At 41.1% G+C, this 18051-nt stretch overlaps 1 protein-coding gene across 5 annotated transcripts in view; it reads left to right on the top strand.

The window, feature by feature from the left end:
• Positions 1 to 18051, top strand: part of LOC139746735 (3'-5' ssDNA/RNA exonuclease TatD) — a 111467-nt gene that overhangs the window by 22730 nt on the left and 70686 nt on the right. For 3 of the 5 annotated variants that reach the window (XM_071658220.1, XM_071658221.1, XM_071658222.1), the window contains exon 2: positions 12905 to 13091. The exons of the other annotated variants lie outside the window; for them this stretch is intronic. In XM_071658220.1, the coding sequence (XP_071514321.1) occupies positions 12923 to 13091 (169 nt within the window). In that variant the 5' untranslated portion in view covers positions 12905 to 12922. The remainder of the gene's footprint in view (positions 1 to 12904; positions 13092 to 18051) is intronic. 5 annotated transcript variants of the gene reach the window in all.

Genomic DNA, 18051 nt, shown 5'->3' with positions numbered 1-18051 from the left:
AGATATCTGGGAGTGGATCTGGCAGCGGATGGAACCATGGAAGCGGAAGTGAATCATAGCGTGGGAGAGGGGGCGAAAATCCTGGGAGCCTTGAAGAATGTGTGGAAGTCGAGAACATTATCTCCGAAAGCAAAAATGGGTATGTTTGAAGGAATAGTGGTTCCAACAATGTTGTATGGTTACGAGGTGTGGGCTATGGATAGAGTTGTGCGGAGGAGGGTGGATGTGCTGGAAATGAGATGTTTGAGGACAATATGTGGTGTGAGGTGGTTTGATCGAGTAAGTAATGTAAGGATAAGAGAGATGTGTGGAAATAAAAAGAGCGTGGTTGAGAGAGCAGAAGAGGGTGTTTTGAAATGGTTTGGGCACATACGAGGTAGTGCAAGGAAACAGATGAAAGAAATGGCCCAACCCACCCCCATACACATGTATTTACTTACATGTCCACACATGCAAATATGCATACCCATATATCTCAATGTCCACATATATATACACACACAGACACATACATATATACACATGCACACAATTCACACTGTCTGCCTTTATTCATTCCCATCGCCACCTCGCCACACACGGAATAACTTCCCCCTCGTGTGCGAGGTAGCGCTAGAAAAAGACAACAAAGGCCCCATTCGTTCACACTCAGTCTCTAGCTGTCATGCAATAATGCCCAAAACCACAGCTCCCTTTCCATATCCAGGCCCCACAGAACTTTCCATGGTTTACCCCAGACACTTCACATGCCCTGATTCAATCCATTGACAGCACGTCGACCCCGGTATACCACATCGATCCAATTCACTCTATTCCTTGCCCGCCTTTTACCCTCCTGCATGTATATTTTTTTTTTTTAATTTTCCAAAAGAAGGAACAGAGAAGGGGGCCAGGTGAGGATATTCCCTCAGAGGCCCAGTCCTCTGTTCTGAACGCTACTTTGCTAATGTGGGAAATGGCGAATAGTTTGAAAGAAAGAAACTTGGGAAGTGAGTCAGTTGTTGTTCGCTGATGATACAGCGCTGGTGGCTGATTCATGTGAGAAACTGCAGAAGCTGGTGACTGAGTTTGGTAAAGTGTGTGAAAGAAGAAAGTTAAGAGTAAATGTGAATAAGAGCAAGGTTATTAGGTACAGTAGGGTTGAGGGTCAAGTCAGTTGGGAGGTAAGTTTGAATGGAGCAAAACTGGAGGAAGTAAAGTGTTTTAGATATCTGGGAGTGGATCTGGCAGCAGATGGAACCATGGTTGCGAGGCGTGGGCTATGGATAGAGTTGTGCGCAGGAGGATGGATGTGCTGGAAATGAGATGTTTGAGGACAATGTGTGGTGTGAGGTGGTTTGATCGAGTGAGTAACGTAAGGGTAAGAGAGATGTGTGGAAATAAAAAGAGCGTGGTTGAGAGAGCAGAAGAGGGTGTTTTGAAATGGTTTGGGCACATGGAGAGAATGAGTAAGGAAAGATTGACCAAGAGGATATATGTGTCGGAGGTGGAGGGAACGAGGAGAAGTGGGAGACCAAATTGGAGGTGGAAAGATGGAGTGAAAAAGATTTTGTGTGATCGGGGCCTGAACATGCAGGAGGGTGAAAGGAGGGCAAGGAATAGAGTGAATTGGAGCGATGTGGTATACCGGGGTTGACGTGCTGTCAGTGGATTGAATCATGGCATGTGAAGCGTCTGGGGTAAACCATGGAAAGCTGTGTAGGTATGTATAGTTGCGTGTGTGGATGTATGTATATACATGTGTATGGGGGTGGGTTGGGCCATTTCTTTCGTCTGTTTCCTTGCGCTACCTCGCAAACGCGGGAGACAGCGAAAAAAAAAAAATATATATATATATATATATATATATATATATATATATATATATATATATATATATATATATATATATATATTCCAAAAGAAGGAACAGAGAAGAGGGCCAGGTGAGGATATTCCCTCAAAGGCCCAGTCTTCTGTTCTTAACGCTACCTCGCTATTGCGGGAAATGGCGAATAGTATGAAAAAAAAATATATATATATATATATATATATATATATATATATATATATATATATATATATATATATATATATATATATATATATGTATATATATATGTATATATATATCCCTGGGGATAGGGGATTAAGAATACTTCCCACGTATTCCCTGCGTGTCGTAGAAGGCGACTAAAAGGGGAGGGAGCGGGGGGCTGGAAATCCTCCCCTCTCATTTTTTTTTTGATTTTCCAAAAGAAGGAACAGAGAGGGCCAGGTGAGGATATTCCAAAAAAGGCCCAGTCCTCTGTTCCTAACGCTACCTCGCTAACGCGGGAAATGGTGAATAGTTTAAAAGAAAAAAAAATATATATATATATTTTTTTTTTTTTTTTTTGCTTTGTCGCTGTCTCCTGCATTTGCGAGGTAGCTCAAGGAAACAGACGAAAGAAATGGCCCAACCCACCCCCATACACATGCCTTGATTCAATCCACTGACAGCACGTCAACCCCAGTATACCACATCGCTCCAATTCACTCTATTCTTTGCCCTCCTTTCACCCTCCTGCATGTTCAGGCCCCGATCACACAAAATCTTTTTCACTCCATCTTTCCACCTCCAATTTGGTCTCCCTCTTCTCCTCGTTCCCTCCACCTCCGACACATATATCCTCTTGGTCAATCTTTCCTCACTCATTCTCTCCATGTGACCAAACCATTTCAAAACACCCTCTTCTGCTCTCTCAACCACGCTCTTTTTATTTCCACACATCTCTCTTACCCTTACGTTACTTACTCGATCAAACCACCTCACACCACACATTGTCCTCAAACATCTCATTTCCAGCACATCCATCCTCCTGCGCACAACTCTATCCATAGTCCACGCCTCGCAACCATACAACATTGTTGGAACCACTATTCCTTCAAACATACCCATTTTTGCTTTCCGAGATAATGTTCTCGACTTCCACACATTCTTCAAGGCTCCCAGAATTTTCGCCCCCTCCCCCACCCTATGATCCACTTCCGCTTCCATGGTTCCATCCGCTGCCAGATCCACTCCCAGATATCTAAAACACTTCACTTCCTCCAGTTTTTCTCCAATCAAACTCACCTCCCAATTGACTTGACCCTCAACCCTACTGTACCTAATTACCTTGCTCTTATTCACATTTACTCTTAACTTACTTCTTTCACACACTTTACCAAACTCAGTCACCAGCTTCTGCAGTTTCTCACATGAATCAGCCACCAGCGCTGTATCATCAGCGAACAACAACTGACTCACTTCCCAATCTCTCTCATCCCCAACAGACTTCATACTTGCCCCTCTTTCCAAAACTCTTGCATTCACCTCCCTAACAACCCCATCCATAAACAAATTAAACAACCATGGAGACATCACACACCCCTGCCGCAAACCTACATTCACTGAGAACCAATCACTTTCCTCTCTTCCTACACGTACACATGCCTTACATCCTCGATAAAAACTTTTCACTGCTTCTAACAACTTGCCTCCCACACCATATATTCTTAATACCTTCCACAGAGCATCTCTATCAGCTCTATCATATGCCTTCTCTAGATCCATAAATGCTACATACAAATCCATTTGCTTTTCTAAGTATTTCTCACATACATTCTTCAAAGCAAACACCTGATCCACACATCCTCTACCAGTTCTGAAACCACACTGCTCTTCCCCAATCTGATGCTCTGTACATGCCTTCACCCTCTCAATCAATACTCTCCCATATAATTTGCCAGGAATACTCAACAAACTTATACCTCTGTAATTTGAGCACTCACTCTTATCCCCTTTGCCTTTGTACAATGGCACTATGCACGCATTCCGCCAATCCTCAGGCACCTCACCATGAGTCATACATACATTAAATAACCTTACCAGCCAGTCAACAATACAGTCACCCCCTTTTTTTTAATAAATTCCACTGCAATACCATCCAAACCTGCTGCCTTGCCGGCTTTCATCTTCCGCAAAGCTTTTACTACCTCTTCTCTGTTTACCAAATCATTTTCCCTAACCCTCGCACTTTGCACACCACCTCGACCATATATATATATATATATATATATATATATATATATATATATGTATATATTATTTTTAGTAATTTTTTATACTTAACCGGTTTCCCGTGTCAGCGAGGTAGCGCAAGGACACAGACAAAGAATGGCCCAACCACTCATATATACATACATTCCCATACACTCACATATTCATACATATACATATCAACATATACATGCATATACATACACAGACACATATATGCACATGTATATATTCATACTTGCTCCCTTCATCCATTCATGTTGGTACCATGCCACTCAGGAATTAGACCTGCTTCCCCCCTTATAGCATGGTAGTGCCAGGAAAAGACAGAAAAAAGCCACATTCTCTCACACTAAACCTCTAGCTGTCATGTGTAATGCACTGAAACCACCACTCCCTTTCCACATCCAAGCCCCACAGACCTTACCATGGTTTACCTCAGATGCTTCACATGCCCTGGTTCAGTCCATTGACAGCACGTCGACCTAGGTATACCACATTGTTCCATTTCATTCTATTCTTTGCACGCCTTTGATCCTCCTCTATGTTCAGGCCCCGATTGCTTAAAATCTTTTTCACTCCATCCTTCTACCTCCAGCTTGGTCTCCTGCTTCTCCTTCTTCCCTCCACCTCTGACACCTTGTTCAGGCCCTGATCGCTCAAAATTTTTTTCAGTCCATCCTTCTACCTCCAATTTGCCTCCTGCTTCTCCTTCTTCCCTCCACCACTGACACATATATCCTCTTTGTCAATCTTTCCACACTCATTCCCTGCATGTCTCCAAACCATTTCAATACACCCTCTTCTGCTTTCTCGGCCACACTCTTTTTATTACCATACATCTCTCTTACCCTTTCATTATTTACTTGATCAAACCACCTCACACCACATATTGTCCTCAGACATTTCCAACACATCCACCCTCCTCTAAACAACCCTTTTTATAGCCCCATGCCTCGCAACCATATAAGATTGTTGGAACCACTATTCCTTCAAATGTACCCATTTTTGCTCTCCACACATTCTTCAACGCTCCCAGAACCTTCGCCCCCTCCCCTACCCTGTGACTCACTTCCGCTTTCATGGTTCCCTCCACTGCTTAGTCCACTTCCAGATATCTAAAACACTTCACTTCCTCCAGTTTTTCTCCATTCAAATATACCTCCCAATTAATTTGTCTCTCAACCCTACTGAACCTAATAACCTTGCTCTTATTCACATTTACTCTCAACTTTCTCCTTTCACTCACTTTACCAAACTCAGTCGCCAACTTCTGCAGTTTCTCACCCGAATCAGCCACCAGTGCTGTATCAAAAGCGAACAACAACTGACTCACTTACTAAGTCCTCTCATCCACAACAGACTGCATACTTGCCCCTCTCCAAAACTCTTGCCTTCACCTCTTTAACCACCCCATCCATAAGCAAATTAAACAATCATGGAGACATCACACACCCCTGCTGCAAACTGACATTCATTGGGAACCAATGACTTTTCTCTTCCTTACTCATACACATGATAAGAGAGATGAAAGCAAAACTAGGTAAAAGGAATGCAGAGATTGAGTGTGGTGGTGAGATATTGTGACCAGTGGCAAGCTTGTTTGTGGATAATACTGTCTGTTAGTGGAGGAATTTGAAGGTAAATGCAAGTAATTGTAAATTAATGGTGCTTGGAAGGAAACAAGAGTGAAAGTATAGATTTTGGAAAATCACATAGAGTGAAAGAAGAAAGTGTACTAAATTGTGCTGTGGATATTGGGGGGAAAAGATTGGAAGAATTGAAGGAATTTAAGTATTTGGGAGTTGTCGTGTGTAAGTGTGTTGATATGGAAGGAGAGATATGGGAGAGAGCAGTACAGGGTAGAAGAGTCATTGTGTCCCTTAATAGATTAATGAAGGGAAGTGAAGAGAGGATTAAAGGACAGCATAGTCCTCCCAACCCTGACTTATGCAGCCAAAACATGGATATGGAATGAGGCACAGAGGTTAAGAATCCAGGCTTTGGAAATGAGTTATCTGAGAAGAGCATGTGGTATGACTAGATGGAATGAAGAAAGAAATGAAAGGGTTTGTGAGAAATGTGGTATGACAAGGAATTCAAAGGGAATGAATTGTGGAGTGGTAGAATGGGTAAAATGTAATAGTTTGAGGTGGTTTGGGCATGTGGAATGAATGAAAGACTGTTAGTTTACAAGGAGAGTGTATTATAGTACAATTAAAGGATTGGCATGAGTGGAAGACCACCTGTGACATGGGCAAATAGGGTGGAGGAATAGTGGAAGGAGAGAAACAGAGGAAGAATGCTTGGAATGGTGTATGCAAGGAAGGCATGTAAGGACAGGGATAAGTGGAGGCTCTTTAAGCGTGGCCACCCCTTGATGGGAGTTCCCGTGGGAACAGGCATCAGAGATATAGATAGATAGATAAGGGAGAGGTTTAAGTATGAACTGAAAAAAGTGTTAAGGGACAGCATTGTCCTCCCAGCCTTGGCCTATGCAGCTGAAACATTTATATGAATGTCATGATTCCAGGCTGTGGAAATAAGTTATTTGAAAGAAGCATGTGGTATGACTAGATGGCATAAAGAAAGAAATGAGGGGGTGTATAAGAGATGTGGATGGCAGGGAATGCAAAGAGAATGAATTGTGGAAAATTAGACTCGGTGAAGTGTAATACTTGAGGTAGTTTGGGCATGTAGAAAGAATTCAAGATGGGAAGTTTACAAGGAGAGTTTATGATAGTACAATCAAAGGGTCTGGTGTGAGGAAGACAACCTGTGACATGGAGAAATAGAGTGGTAGAGTGTGTGCAGGAGACAAATGGCGGAAGAATGCATGGAATTGTATATGCAAGAGAGGTGTATATGGATAAATAGACGATAAAGCAGTTACCTCTTTATGGAAAGCCTTATCCTTGATATTTCAGCTTTTGTATTTCAAATACCATAATGGAAATTCTTTTTGGAAAAAATTTCTTTTGTCATTTTTCTTTCGTATGAAAGGAAATAATGGATTTTTGTACAGATTTTTTGCAAAATTGTATATGTATATGTATATGTATATATCCCTGGGGATAGGGGAGAAAGAATACTTCCCACATATTCCCTGCGTGTCGTAGAAGGCGACCAAAAGGGAAGGGAGCGGGAGGCTGGAAATCCTCCCCTCTCGTTTTTTTGTTTTTTTTTAATTTTCCAAAAGAAGGAACAGAGAAGAGGGCCAGGTGAGGATATTCCCTCAAAGGCCCAGTCCTCTGTTCTTAACGCTACCTCGCTATCGCGGGAAATGGTGAATAGTATGAAAAAAAAAAAAGAATGTTGCATTTACATGTGTAAGATATTTCTTGCTTGATATTTCATCATTCTTATTAATTTCAGATGAGTATAATTAGTTTGTATTTCTTTTCAATTTTAAGTGTTTCATAAAAACAATAATTTTCTTACTTTTATGTGATTTCAAAGTGCTTTTGGTGTCATATTTGTAAACTTTAAGATAAGTTTAAGTTAGAGAAATGGAAAAGCATTCCCAAATGAGGATTTTCATTTTTCAGTGGATAATGTTTATTTTGAGGCACCCTCTCTCAGATTTAATTACACAGCCCATGGTTTATGAACTGATTTGAGGTGATGGTGGGAAAGATGCAGCAATTGGTAATGTGAAAAAAAGGATGAGTAATGAAATTAAGGAAGAGGAAAACATTACGTAGAGGTCAGAAGAGCAATATTGCTCTTAAGATCTAGGAAAAGGTAGAGCTACTGATGGGGATGTTGAGTGACATGGTTGAAAAGAAAGTGTGTGTAGAAGTATGGAAAAGCTTGAAAACTGAACAAGTAAAGTAATTCATCCATTGTTGGTAGGTAAAGGGAGTAAAAGTGATTGCAGGAATCACATTGGAATGTCTTATGGGCATATTTACCAAGGTGTGTGTTTATTTGATGTGAAAAAGATTTATGAGTGCCTATAGTTGAAGAACAAAGTAGATTTAGAAAGGGAAGAGGGGCTGTAGACAAGGAATTTTGCACTTAGGTAATTGTAAAAGTCAATAGAAGAAAAGGAAGTGTTTACAGTTTTTATGGATTTAGAAGTATATACTTAGAAAAGCAAATGGATTTGTATGTAGCATTTATGGATCTGGAGAAGGCATATGATAGAGTTGATAGAGATGCTCTGTGGAAGGTACTAAGAATATATGGTGTGGGAGGCAAGTTGTTAGAAGCAGTGAAAAGTTTTTATCGAGGATGTAAGGCATGTGTATGTGTAGGAAGAGAGGAAAGTGATTGGTTCTCAGTGAATGTAGGCTTGCGGCAGGGGTGTGTGATGTCTCCATGGTTGTTTAATTTGTTTATGGATGGGGTTGTTAGGGAGGTGAATGCAAGAGTTTTGGAAAGAGGGGCAAGTATGCAGTCTGTTGTGGATGAGAGAGCTTGGGAAGTGAGTCAGTTGTTGTTCGCTGATGATACAGCGCTGGTGGCGGATTCATGTGAGAAACTGCAGAAGCTGGTGACTGAGTTTGGTAAAGTGTGTGAAAGAAGAAAGTTAAGAGTAAATGTGAATAAGAGCAAGGTTATTAGGTACAGTAGGGTTGAGGGTCAAGTCAATTGGGAGGTAAGTGTGAATGGAGAAAAACTGGAGGAAGTAAAGTGTTTTAGATATCTGGGAGTGGATCTGGCAGCGGATGGAACCATGGAAGCAGAAGTGAATCATAGGGTGGGGGAGGGGGCGAAAATTCTGGGAGCCTTGAACATTATCTTGGAAAGCAAAAATGGGTATGTTTGAAGGAATAGTGGTTCCAACAATGTTGTATGGCTGCGAGGCGTGGGCTATGGATAGAGTTGTGCGCAGGAGGGTGGATGTGCTGGAAATGAGATGTTTGAGGACAATATGTGGTGTGAGGTGGTTTGATCGAGTAAGTAATGTAAGGGTAAGAGAGGTGTGTGGAAATAAGAAGAGTGTGGTTGAGAGAGCAGAAGAGGGTGTTTTCACTGCTTCTAACAACTTGCCTCCCACACCATATATTCTTAATACCTTCCACAGAGCATCTCTATCAACTCTATCATATGCCTTCTCCAGATCCATAAATGCTACATCCAAATCCATTTGCTTTTCTAAATATTTCTCACATACATTCTTCAAAGCAAACACCTGATCCACACATCCTCTACCACTTCTGAAACCACACTGCTCTTCCCCAATCTGATGCTCTGTACATGCCTTCACCCTCTCAATCAATACCCTCCCATATAATTTCCCAGGAATACTCAACAAACTTATACCTCTGTAATTTGAGCACTCACTTTTATCTCCTTTGCCTTTGTACAATGGCTCTATGCAAGCATTCCGCCAATCCTCAGGCACCTCACCATGAATCATACATACATTAAATAACCGTACCAACCAGTCAACAATACAGTTACCCCCTTTTTTAATTAATTCCACTGCAATACCATCCAAATCTGCTGCCTTGCTGGCTTTCATCTTCCGCAAAGCTTTTACTACCTCTTCTCTGTTCACCAAATCATTTTCCCTAACCCTCTCACTCTGCACACCACCTCGACCAAAACATCTATATCTGCCACTCTATCATCAAACATATTCAACAAACCTTCAAAATACTCACTCCATCTCCTTCTCACATCACCACTACTTGTTATCACCTCCCCATTTGCCCCCTTCACTGAAGTTCCCATTTGCTCCCTTGTCTTACGCACTTTATTTACCTCCTTCCAAAATACCTTTTTATTATCCCTAAAATTTAATGATACTCTCTCACCCCAACTCTCATTTGCCCTCTTTTTCACCTCTTGCACCCTTCTCTTGACCTCCTGCCTCTTTCTTTTATACATCTCCCACTCATTTGCATTTTTTCCCTGCAAAAATCGTCCAAATGTCTCTCTCTTCTCTTTCACTAATAATCTTACTTCTTCATCCCACCACTCACTACCCTTTCTAATCAACCCACCTCCCACGCTTCTCATGCCACAAGCATCTTTTGAGCAAGCCATCACTGCTTCCCTAAATACATCCCATTCCTCCCTCACTCCCCTTACCTCCTTTGTTCTCACCTTTTTCCATTCTGTACTTAGTCTCTCCTGGTACTTCCTCACACAAGTCTCCTTCCCAAGCTCACTTACTCTCACCACCTTCTTCACCCCAACATTCACTCTTCTTTTCTGAAAACCCATACAAATCTTCACCTTTGCCTCCACAAGATAATGATTAGACATCCCTCCAGTTGCACCTCTCACTACATTAACATCCAAAAGTCTCTCTTTTGCGTGCCTGTCAGTTAACACGTAGTGCAATAGCGCTCTCTGGCCATCTCTCCTACTTACGTATACTTATGTATATCTCACTTTTTAAACCAGGTGTTCCCATATATATATATATATATCTTTTCTTTTTCTTTCATACTATTTGCCATTTCCCGCGATAGCGAGGTAGCGTTAAGAACAGAGGACTGGGTCATTGAGGGAATATCCTCACCTGGCCCTCTTCTCTGTTCCTTCTTTTGGGGAAAAAAAAAAAAAAAAAAAAAGACGAGAGGGGAGGATTTCTAGCCTCCCGCTCCCTTCCCTTTTAGTCGCCTTCTACGACACGCAGGGAATACGTGGGAAGTATTCTTTCTCCCCTATCCCCAGGGAATATTCAATATTCATATACATATATATATATATATATATATATATATATATATATATATATATATATATATATATGGGAACTTCAGTGAAGGGCACAAATGGGGAGGTGATAACAAGTAGTGGTGATGTGAGAAGGAGATGGAGTGAGTATTTTGAAGGTTTGTTGAATGTGTTTGATGACAGAGTGGCAGATATAGGGTGTTTTGGTCGAGGTGGTGTGCAAAGTGAGAGGGTTAGGGAAAATGATTTGGTAAACAGAGAAGAGGTAGTAAAAGCTTTGCAGAAGATGAAAGCCGGCAAGGCAGTAGGTTTGGATGGTATTGCAGTGGAATTTATTAAAAAAGGGGTGACTGTATTGTTGACTGGTTGGTAAGATTATTTGGTGTATGTATGACTCATGGTGAGGTGCCTGAGGATTGGCGGAATGCGTGCATAGTGCCATTGTACAAAGGCAAAGGGGATAAGAGTGAGTGCTCAAATTACAGAGGTATAAGTTTGTTGAGTATTCCTGGTAAATTATATGGGAGGGTATTGATTGAGAGGGTGAAGGCATGTACAGAGCATCAGATTGGGGAAGAACAGTGTCGTTTCAGAAGTGGTAGAGGATGTGTGGATCAGGTGTTTGCTTTGAAGAATGTATGTGAGAAATACTTAGAAAAGCAAATGGATTTGTATGTAGCATTTATGGATCTGGAGAAGGCATATGATAGGGTTGATAGAGATGCTCTGTGGAAGGTAATAAGAATATATGGTGTGGGAGGCAAGTTGTTAGAAGCAGTGAAAAGTTTTTATCGAGGATTGGCGTACGTGTAGGAAGAGAGGAAAGTGATTGGTTCTCAGTGAATGTAGGTTTGCAGCAGGGGTGTGTGATGTCTCCATGGTTGTTTAATTTGTTTATGGATGGGGTTGTTAGGGAGGTGAATGCAAGAATTTTGGCAAGAGGGGCAAGTATGAAGTCTGTTGTGGATGAGGGAGCTTGGGAAGTGAGTCAGTTGTTGTTTGCTGATGATACAGCGCTGGTGGCTGATTCATGTGAGAAACTGCAGAAGCTGGTGACTGAGTTTGGTAAAGTGTGTGAAAGAAGAAAGTTAAGAGTAAATGTGAATAAGAGCAAGGTTATTAGGTACAGTAGGGTTGAGGGTCAAGTGAATTGGGAGGTAAGTTTGAATGGAGAAAAACTGGAGGAAGTAAAGTGTTTTAGATATCTGGGAGTGGATCTGGCAGCGGATGGAACCATGGAAGCAGAAGTGAATCATAGGGTGGGGGAGGGGGCGAAAATCTTGGGAGCCTTGAAGAATGTGTGGAAGTCGAGAACATTATCTCGGAAAGCAAAAATGGGTATGTTTGAAGGAATAGTGCTTCCAACAATGTTGTATGGTTGCGAGGCGTGGGCTATGGATAGAGTTGTGCACAGGAGGGTGGATGTGCTGGAAATGAGATGTTTTAGGACAATGTGTGGTGTGAGGTGGTTTGATCGAGTAAGTAATGTAAGGGTAAGAGAGATGTGTGGAAATAAAAAGAGCGTGGTTGAGAGAGCAGAAGAGGGTGTTTTGAAATGGTTTGGGCACATGGAGAGAATGAGTGAGGAAAGATTGACCAAGAGGATATATGTGTCGGAGGTGGAGGGAACGAGGAGAAGTGGGAGACCAAATTGGAGGTGGAAAGATGGAGTGAAAAAGATTTTGAGTGATCGGGGCCTGAACATGCAGGAGGGTGAAAGGAGGGCAAGGAATAGAGTGAATTGGATCGATGTGGTATACCGGGGTTGACGTGCTGTCAGTGGATTGTATCAGGTCATGTGAAGCGTCTGGGGTAAACCATGGAAAGCTGTGTAGGTATGTATATTTGCGTGTGTGGACGTGTGTATGTACATGTGTATGGGGGGGGGTTGGGCCATTTCTTTTGTCTGTTTCCTTGCGCTACCTCGCAAACGCGGGAGACAGCGACAAAGCAAAATAAATAAAATAAATGAATAAATGTATATGTTCGTGTAGGTGTGTGTTTATATGTGTGCGAGTGGATGTTTCTCTCCTTGTCTGTTTCTTGGTGCTACTGCACTAACACCGGAAATGCAGTCAAGCATGAAAGGGGAAGGGAAGAAAAGAGATTAATAGATTTTCAATAATCACTTGATTTTTCTCTGGCTTATGCCCTCGTTGATAAGTGCTGTAAGTTAAATTGTATTTTTTTTTCTCTGTATAGTTGAACATAAGCTTTGAGATGGCTGAAAGTGAAGTTAAGAAGAACAGTGAGATGGATGACTTAGAAGATGCCATGGGAGCCCTCATTACCTCAGAGAACTACATCATTGTTGATATTGGGGCTAATCTAACCAACAAGAAGTTCACAAGAGACCTAGACTCTGTTGTGGGAAGAGCTCGAGATGCAGGTACAAGAATCTGTCATTGTTCCCTTTTTAAGTTTTTGTATATTGTGAAAATTTCAGAGGTTGTGTTTGTATTTGGGTTTCAGGATTTGTGCACCAATACCCCTGAAGCTAGACATGAAAGTGGATTGATATTCTTTATGATTACTGTCTACAGAAAGGTATACTACTCTTCAGTAGATGTAGTACCTGCCTGCAGTCAATTTTTCTCATAAATAATAAGAAAAGGAAAATAATGGCATTTTGCCATTATTGTTGCATATTTACATAAGATCGATTTATGATGTCACTATATTATATACAGTAATGGAATATGTTTGACATGATGGTTTAACTTATCATGCTTTGTAAGAGTGAAATATATTTTCATTTAAGGTGCAAAGAAACAATTCATCTTCAGAGAAAAATCAAAGACAGAAACAGAAATATAATCAGACATGAAAAGACAAACATCATAAAGAATTTGAAAATCGAATGATGAACAAAAAAGTTTCAGGGATTGAATAGGAGACAAAATTTGTTTTTCATTGCTTGTGTCATCAAAGGCTGTCACAGCTCTCAAGCTCAATGGTGTAAGGACATATTGCTGCTGATGAATGATCACCAGAAGAAAAGTAAATTCCACAACATTCGATAGGATACTTAGTGGGACATTGAAAGAAAAATTGTGGAGACTTGTTTAAATGAAGGGCATATAAAAGTGTTGAGCATTATGGTGCTATATAAACTTGAGAAATTTGAGAGAAATGATACTATACTTTCACCCTTTTAGGTGTGATAGATCATATTGGCTTTTATTAATTAGCTTTCCAGAAGCAAGTGGATATTAGACTAGAAAAGAAAGAGGAGGTACCATTATGTAACCAGGGACATATTATTTACCTCAGAGTAGTTTAGAACTGAATCCTGTTCAATTTTGTATGGTTTTGACATTATTTTTATTTACATCTCTTAAGTATTGTAAAGGAAATTATTCTGTTTTGTTACATTATCTCAGTATGATGCAGTTAATTTCATAGCATTATTTACTTTATGGTATTACTGTAGGAGTTGATTTTGTTCATAGATAATTTTGTCTTTTATTCATTGTCTTATTTATCAACCTCCGAAAAGTGAATATGTGTGTATTAGACAAAGAATGTGAACAGAGAGAAATGAAGCATTACTACATAACCAGTTACTCAACACTGTTAACCTTGCAGTAGTTTAAAGCTGTAGCTTTTTAATTTTTTCATTGTTTTAGATGATTATTTGTATCATTATTTACCCCTTTTGAGTTGTCCACTTCGAAGTGGAGTAGGCCGTCCATCAAGGAAAGTGTAATCAGGTCCATCTATTAATGGTCCATGTGCTCCCATTGACGTCTTGAAACTTTTGGGGAAGCTTCCCAATATACTAGAAGTTGTGGAAAAGCATCTTGAATAAGCAAATTTCACAGCATTATTTACTACAACTACATTTGGAGCCCTTAACACCCTCATCTTCCGGTCTGTTATGTAGTTGGTGACCAATGAGGCTCTTAGCTATGCTAGAAAAATTCTTCTGGATATCACAGAGTGGGGTGCCTAAATGTGTGTGGATGTAACCAAGATGTGAAGACCCTTACTGGAAAAACAATCACTCTTGAAGTAGAACCTTCAGACACAATTGAAAATGTGAAGGAAAATAGTGAAATTGGAGAAAAATGTAGCTTAGACATTGAAGCTTATTGATACAGTGGTTAAATTGATGAGAACTGCTATTGACGTTTGTGTAAATAAATTATACATTTCCTTTTTTCCATAGCCAGAGGTTGAACCATTATGTGACATTCATTTTTTTTTTTTTCATTCATTTCAAGCTAGAAGTTTCAGTTTTCTAAATTGTTTCTCACATTTTCATATGTATATATATGTATGTGTGTGTGTGTGTATATGTGCGTATGTATGTGTGTGTGTGTGTGTGTGTGTGTATATGTATATATATATATATATATATTATCCCTGGGGATAGGGGTGAAAGAATACTTCCCACGTATTCCTCGCGTGTCGTAGAAAGCGACTAGAGGGGACGGGAGCGGGGGGCCAGAAATCCTCCCCTCCTTGTATTAACTTTCTAAAATGGGGAACAGAAGAAGGAGTCACGCGGGGAGTGCTCATCCTCCTCGAAGGCTCAGAGTGGGGTGCCTAGATGTGTGTGGATGTAACCAAGATGTGAAAAAAGGAGAGATAGGTAGTATGTTTGAGGAAAGGAACCTGGATGTTTTGGCTCTGAGTGAAACGAAGCTCAAGGGTAAAGGGGAAGAGTGGTTTGGGAATGTCTGGGGAGTAAAGTCAGGGGTTAGTGAGAGGACAAGAGCAAGGGAAGGAGTAGCAATACTCCTGAAACAGGAGTTGTGGGAGTATGTGATAGAGTGTAAGAAAGTAAATTCTCGATTAATATGGGTAAAACTGAAAGTTGATGGAGAGAGGTGGGTGATTATTGGTGCATATGCACCTGGGCATGAGAAGAAAGATCAAGAGAGGCAAGTGTTTTGGGAGCAGCTGAATGAGTGTGTTAGTGGTTTTGATGCACGAGACCGGGTTATAGTGATGGGTGATTTGAATGCAAAGGTGAGTAATGTGGCAGTTGAGGGAATAATTGGTATACATGGGGTGTTCAGTGTTGTAAATGGAAATGGTGAAGAGCTTGTAGATTTATGTGCTGAAAAAGGACTGATGATTGGGAATACCTGGTTTAAAAAGCGAGATATACATAAGTATACATATGTAAGTAGGAGAGATGGCCAGAGAGCGTTATTGGATTACGTGTTAATTGACAGGCGTGCGAAAGAGAGACTTTTGGATGTTAATGTGCTGAGAGGTGCAACTGGAGGGATGTCTGATCATTATCTTGTGGAGGCTAAGGTGAAGATTTGTATGGGTTTTCAGAAAAGAAGAGTGAATGTTGGGGTGAAGAGGGTGGTGAGAGTAAGTGAGCTTGAGAAGGAGACCTGTGTGAGGAAGTACCAGGAGAGACTGAGTACAGAATGGAAAAAGGTGAGAACAATGGAAGTAAGGGGAGTGGGGGAGGGATGGGATGTATTTAGGGAATCAGTGATGGATTGCGCAAAAGTTGCTTGTGGCATGAGAAGAGTGGGAGGTGGGTTGATTAGAAAGGGTAGTGAGTGGTGGGATGAAGAAGTAAGAGTATTAGTGAAAGAGAAGAGAGAGGCATTTGGACGATTTTTGCAGGGAAAAAATGCAATTGAGTGGGAGATGTATAAAAGAAAGAGACAGGAGGTCAAGAGAAAGGTGCAAGAGGTGAAAAAAGGGCAAATGAGAGTTGGGGTGAGAGAGTATCATTAAATTTTAGGGAGAATAAAAAGATGTTCTGGAAGGAGATAAATAAAGTGCGTAAGACAAGGGAGCAAATGGGAACTTCAGTGAAGGGCGCAAATGGGGAGGTGATAACAAGTAGTGGTGATGTGAGAAGGAGATGGAGTGAGTATTTTGAAGGTTTGTTGAATGTGTTTGATGATAGAGTGGCAGATATAGGGTGTTTTGGTCGAGGTGGTGTGCAAAGTGAGAGGGTTAGGGAAAATGATTTGGTAAACAGAGAAGAGGTAGTGAAAGCTTTGCGGAAGATGAAAGCCGGCAAGGCATCAGGTTTGGATGATATTGCATTGGAATTTATTAAAAAAGGGGGTGACTGTATTGTTGACTGGTTGGTAAGGTTATTTAATGTATGTATGACTCATGGTGAGGTGCCTGAGGATTGGCGGAATGCGTGCATAGTGCCATTGTACAAAGGCAAAGGGGATAAGAGTGAGTGCTCAAATTACAGAGGTATAAGTTTGTTGAGTATTCCTGGTAAATTATATGGGAGGGTATTGATTGAGAGGGGTGAAGGCATGTACAGAGCATCAGATTGGGGAAGAGCAGTGTGGTTTCAGAAGTGGTAGAGGATGTGTGGATCAGGTGTTTGCTTTGAAGAATGTATGTGAGAAATACTTAGAAAAGCAAATGGATTTGTATGTAGCATTTATGGATCTGGAGAAGGCATATGATAGAGTTGATAGAGATGCTCTGTGGAAGGTATTAAGAATATATGGTGTGGGAGGCAAGTTGTTAGAAGCAGTGAAAAGTTTTTATCGAGGATGTAAGGCATGTGTACGTGTAGGAAGAGAGGAAAGTGATTGGTTCTCAGTGAATGTAGGTTTGCGGCAGGGGTGTGTGATGTCTCCATGGTTGTTTAATTTGTTTATGGATGGGGTTGTTAGGGAGGTAAATGCAAGAGTTTTGGAAAGAGGGGCAAGTATGAAGTCTGTTGGGGATGAGAGAGCTTGGGAAGTGAATCAGTTGTTGTTCGCTGATGATACAGCGCTGGTGGCTGATTCATGTGAGAAACTGCAGAAGCTGGTGACTGAGTTTGGTAAAGTGTGTGGAAGAAGAAAGTTAAGAGTAAATGTGAATAAGAGCAAGGTTATTAGGTACAGTAGGGTTGAGGGTCAAGTCAATTGGGAGGTGAGTTTGAATGGAGAAAAACTGGAGGAAGTGAAGTGTTTTAGATATCTGGGAGTGGATTTGGCAGCGGATGGAACCATGGAAGCGAAAGTGGATCATAGGGTGGGGGAGGGGGCGAAAATTCTGGGGGCCTTGAAGAATGTGTGGAAGTCGAGAACATTATCTCGGAAAGCAAAAATGGGTATGTTTGAAGGAATAGTGGTTCCAACAATGTTGTATGGTTGCGAGGCGTGGGCTATGGATAGAGTTGTGCGCAGGAGGATGGATGTGCTGGAAATGAGATGTTTGAGGACAATGTGTGGTGTGAGGTGGTTTGATCGAGTGAGTAACGTAAGGGTAAGAGAGATGTGTGGAAATAAAAAGAGCGTGGTTGAGAGAGCAGAAGAGGGTGTTTTGAAGTGGTTTGGGCACATGGAGAGGATGAGTGAGGAAAGATTGACCAAGAGGATATATGTGTCGGAGGTGGAGGGAACAAGGAG

This window comes from Panulirus ornatus, chromosome 66 (genome assembly GCF_036320965.1).
Source record: "Panulirus ornatus isolate Po-2019 chromosome 66, ASM3632096v1, whole genome shotgun sequence".
NCBI classification, from domain to species: domain Eukaryota; kingdom Metazoa; phylum Arthropoda; class Malacostraca; order Decapoda; family Palinuridae; genus Panulirus; species Panulirus ornatus.
This window is presented reverse-complemented; position numbering and strand designations above follow the sequence as displayed.